The 4,846-nt window shown below is 39.6% G+C and overlaps 1 protein-coding gene across 1 annotated transcript; it reads right to left on the bottom strand.

Annotated features, from left to right (window-relative positions):
- Nucleotides 1-326: 326 nt before the first annotated feature.
- Nucleotides 327-1,478, bottom strand: MELLADRAFT_28369 (uncharacterized protein; the record flags this gene model as incomplete). The annotated part of the gene is made up of 5 exons (XM_007419531.1): nucleotides 327-580; nucleotides 683-890; nucleotides 1,004-1,112; nucleotides 1,231-1,296; nucleotides 1,378-1,478. Coding segments are annotated over 5 exons (738 nt in total), but the record flags the coding sequence as incomplete, so codon positions are not given.
- Nucleotides 1,479-4,846: the final 3,368 nt, after the last annotated feature.

The following is a 4,846-nucleotide window of genomic DNA, read 5'->3' as shown; positions in this document are numbered from 1 at the left end:
ATATAACCTCCCTTTCTGTTTCAAAGAAAAGGTTATCTTAAATAAGTAGTAGGCCAACACCAATTAAGATAACCAGATTGTTTAAAGAACTCTTGAATTCCAATCTCAATCAATTTGGTACGTTCAACTTGAACACGATCTTGCTTCAAAAGTTCATCCTGAATCTCCACCAATTCTTCAACTTCCTCAACACCCGAAAAGCCCACTACCAACGCATCAATCTTACCCTCTTCTTGTTGATGATGACTCAAAACAGTTTGAATTCCAAACTTTAATGCAACACGTTCCAATCTGCTTTGATATTTTTCTTGACAAATCTTTCCAATCTCTTGACAAATTTGTTTTAATTCATCACAAGCTGGATGCCAAAGTTGAGGACCAAGAGTAGTTAAGAGTCCCATGGAAAATGGTGAGGCATTAATGATTTGTTGGATTCCTTGTTGATGAAATAAATCAACATATGGTTTTAAGCTTTGGTTTTGAAGTGTATAATTTGAGTATGACATGATGATGTCTAATGGGGTTTTTAATTCTTGGTGAATCAATTTAGAGATTCTTAAGAGGGTCGGAAGAGGATAACCTATGAAATTATTAATTTTTTCGATAACAATAATCAAGAGGAAATCGAGTTAGAAATCGGTTTTATGAGTGAAGTTTTTTTTGGGGGGTGAAGAAGACTCACCACTGATTCCTACTTTTTTGATTTTACCTTCTTGTTTTAATTGGAATAAAGTTTGAATCGCTTTAAGAATGAGTTGATCACCAGATCCTAAAGGTTTGATTGGATTTCTTATAACTTGATCATGAACTTGATTCGAATCGATTTCATCAAGTTCTTCAGCAATAAATTCAATATCATGTAAATAAACTACATCTAAATATGATGTGTGCTACAAGAAATCCTCCAAAAAAGAAAAATCAAGTTTGATTGGATTTCTTGATTAGTATATTTGAAAGAATTGATCATTTTTTTTCGTTTCGGACTTGATTTGTATAAACTTACCATTAACTTAAAGCTTTCTTGAATTGATTTACGGATTCGATCAGGACTATAATCAAAATCTTGAATTTTTGGACCATATCTTCCACATTTCGTTAAGAGATGATAAGTACTGATTTGTATGAAGAAAAAAAAATCAAAAAACATGAATTCATCAAGATTTTAGAAGAACATTGAATTTTTTAAAAATATTGCATGGGTTCTCATGTGTTTTTATGAGAAAAACCTACTGTCTAGGAAACTCAGATTGGATTTCAGGTTTTGATAAAATTTTACCTAGAATAGCTTCACTACCACTAAACCCAACCAACCAAACAAAATAAATCAATTTCTTTGGGAGGGGAGGGACAAGATGAGACAATTCAAAGTGAACTTACAAATAATAAGGACTTGTATCGATTGCATTAATACCTGATCTAAGAGCTTTTAGTAAAGTCTTTTCTGGAATTTCACTTTTTAATTTACTTGAATCATTATAACTTGCACTCTTTTTGTAAACAAACCACATCAACCCGGTAAATTGCAAAAATCGATTAGTTTTTGTTTTCTGGGTTCAGAGTGGTTTGTTCGAATCATTGATGGTTTTGACTTACGAAAGTTGCAGCTCCAAAGATGATTGATGAGAATGGAAGTGGTCCGTTCGGATTTGAAGTCTTGAGTTTAGAATCATCCATACAAACAAAGGATTATAAGCTGAGTTCTTTGTAAGGTTTTGATCAAGAAGAAAGAAACTTACGTTCGTATCAGTGTCACTGTTGTGATTCATTTCTAAAGTTCTAAGATGAATTTACGAATCCGAAGGTCTTGAAGGAAAACTTTGTAAACCGATCTTGGTAAACTAGATAATGTGATTCGAAAAGATCGATCACTTTGAAACGATCGATTTATGTTCAGAATCAGAATGATAGAATCGTAAGACCATCCACTATGTTGAGGGTGTTTGATCGTAGTAATTAGATTTGGGTTCCTGATCGCGAAATCGGATGATGCGTCTCTGTGATTGCTAAGTTGGTAACCACAGGAAATCCATTAATGGGACTTTACCAACATCAATCACTGTCAATCAACCAGATCCACAGTAGTATGAGTTTGAACTGAAACATCTTGTTTCTGTTGACCTCCATCCAAGACAATTTCCATCACGTCTTGATGCCTGCTCCAAGTTCCTGGAAAACACAAGTCAACACCCTTCTGAAGTCTTCAAACAACAATGATAAACAACAGGATTATGACTGAATTGGTCTTTGGCTGCCTCTTCAACAGGCTCCATCTACCTCCTTCACGTCCTCATACCCGTATACGCATAGATCGAGACCGTGTTGCTCGCGCTCAACAAATTTACAACGACTATTTTGCACCTTGAGTTTGAACTTCGATTTCAGATGAGCAAAGATCTATGCTTGAGAATAATTCATGACTTGCATATACGCGGCCAGTTTTGGGTTCAAAACCCAGGAAGTTGAAGTTTAAAAGTGGAAGTTTTGAGCTTTTGCACGATTGGACTTGGGTTAAGTTAGCTTGTTGACCAATTTGATGTGTCAAGTGATCCAATAAATCATTTTTGTGAATCTGAACAAGTATATGTGATGCAATTGTGGCAACCACAAGTGCAGAACAGGCCCATAGCAAGCGGGCTCAGGTCAAGATTTTCACAGTCTTTTGTTCAAAACCCAAGGAAATTTTTGACAGTCAAGTACCATAAGAAACTCTCCTGTTGTAAAACAAGGTGGCCAGCACCAACGTTGGGCCGGTGCGTTGCTTTGACTGAGCAACGCACAGCAACGGCGAGCAACGGCGAGACACCAGCAACGCAACGGAACGCAACGAGTCAGGCTGTTGCTCGGTGCGTTGCTGGTACAGGTCCGGGATTACAGACGGTTGCGTTGCGGTTCTCGACCCGTTGTGAGCAACGCAACCCCGCAACGGGCAAACAGGCATGGCCCCGGCACGGGCGCAGGGATATCTCAGATATCCCTGGACCCTCCCTGCTTCTTCCATCTAAATCATGTGCACGGTTAGGTTTTCATTATCAAATTTTTTCTTTATTCTTTTTCCTTATGTTGTTTCTTTTCTGTATTCGTAACTTAAGTTTATTTATTCTTCTTTACTTATTTCTATTTGCATCTAATCTTCTATACATATAATCTTAGTTTCCTATCTCGTAGTGATTCTACTCTAATTTACAGACTATTCAGCCTGTAGCTCAATGTGTTCACTCAGCTACAAGGTTGTTTGGGGGGGGCCTATATGGCCGTGAGTCTGTTTATTAGGTAGGCTCTCTGCGTGGTAGGGTGTTGGGGTGGGTGGGAGGAAAAGAAAAAGTTTGAAATGAAAACGAAGATGTCTTGAGTTTGTCTGTGTTACCTTCCTCCTGTTTTCCGTATGGAAAAGTTAAAAGGTTCTCTTCGAGATGGAAGTTACTTCCACTCGATCCATCTCTCTACCCAGCACTATCTGTGCGTGGGACTTCTCTCACTCCGTTCGCTTCCTTCGGTACCCGGGCTCTACTGCCCCGTACCCTCATTCTTCTGATGGAACTTTACGGGTACCGTCGTCCCTTTGGGCACCCGTACCATTCCATCTAAATCATGTGCACGGTTAGGTTTTCATTATCAAATTTTTTCTTTATTCTTTTTCCTTATGTTGTTTCTTTTCTGTATTTGTAACTTAAGTTTATTTATTCTTCTTTACTTATTTCTATTTGCATCTAATCTTCTATACATATAATCTTAGTTTCCTATCTCGTAGTGATTCTACTCTAATTTACAGACTATTCAGCCTGCAGCTCAATGTGTTCACTCAGCTACAAGGTTGTTTGGGGGGGGGCCTATATGGCCGTGAGTCTGTTTATTAGGTAGGCTCTCTGCTACCTCTTCTCAGGGCTTAACGCCCGGAGCCAGCGGAGAGCCCACCTCGGTATGACCTGAGAAGCTCGTGACAGCTCTGGTCGATCTTTTATTCTTCTCATGCACGTCGATCAACTTCCCCTCAATCCATGTCAAGCTCACTCAACTGTACCAGATCTCTCTCTCAACCCCCGATCTCTACTAGCGGTTTCCCGCGAGGGTTCCACTGAACCATTTTTAATCACGATACATTTCACCTTAAGTCCTTTTCCCTATTTCAGCTCTCCTTCCTCGTCTTTTCGTTTCCCTCCCTCTTTAGTTTTCGTTTCTCCCTACATCTTTCCCCGTACCATCCTTATCTACTCCTGATGGTTTCATCACATTCCAAATATATTTAGCGTCTTTAACATCTTCTTCGGTGTATCGTCTCAAATAACACTGATATGCCTTCGATTCCCAGCGGCCTATCCTTAGTATATCTTCTAGTGGTTGCTGGTCATTCCATTTAAAAGTCGCACCTCCTACTCGAAACGAGTGTCCAGATAACTTATTGTTTTTATCATTTTTCATCCACACTTTCTTATAAATATTCATTACCACTGTTTTCGACAAAGTTACCAGTTTCCCTTTTTCATAAAAAGAAAAGAGAGGTAAGTGGATTGACGGGGCCGTGGACTCTTCTAACAACCGATGCAAGGCTGCCCACGGGCAAAGAAGGGACGGGATTCTATCGAGTTGTAACCACTGGATCTCGCCCGGTTTTGCGGTTTTTGCCCGGTGGATCGCTATCTTGAAGGACATCTTTAAAGGTAATTAATCTTTTCTCCTTATCGTCCGATACCAGTTCCCCCAGCCTCGCCATACCCCAAAAGGCGACCAGCGCTACCGTCAAGGCAATTCACTCTCTTTGATTTCCACCCGACAATTCCAATGCTAATTCTGCTAAGTGCCTCAACTGCACCGGTCTCTTCAACTCCTTTTTCGACCGTGCCTCCTTCTC

The sequence above is a fragment of the Melampsora larici-populina genome, assembly GCF_000204055.1.
Source record: "Melampsora larici-populina 98AG31 unplaced genomic scaffold MELLAscaffold_232, whole genome shotgun sequence".
Lineage (NCBI taxonomy): Eukaryota > Fungi > Basidiomycota > Pucciniomycetes > Pucciniales > Melampsoraceae > Melampsora > Melampsora laricis-populina.
Note: the sequence above shows the minus strand (reverse complement) of the source record. Positions and strands in the feature narration are given on the sequence as shown.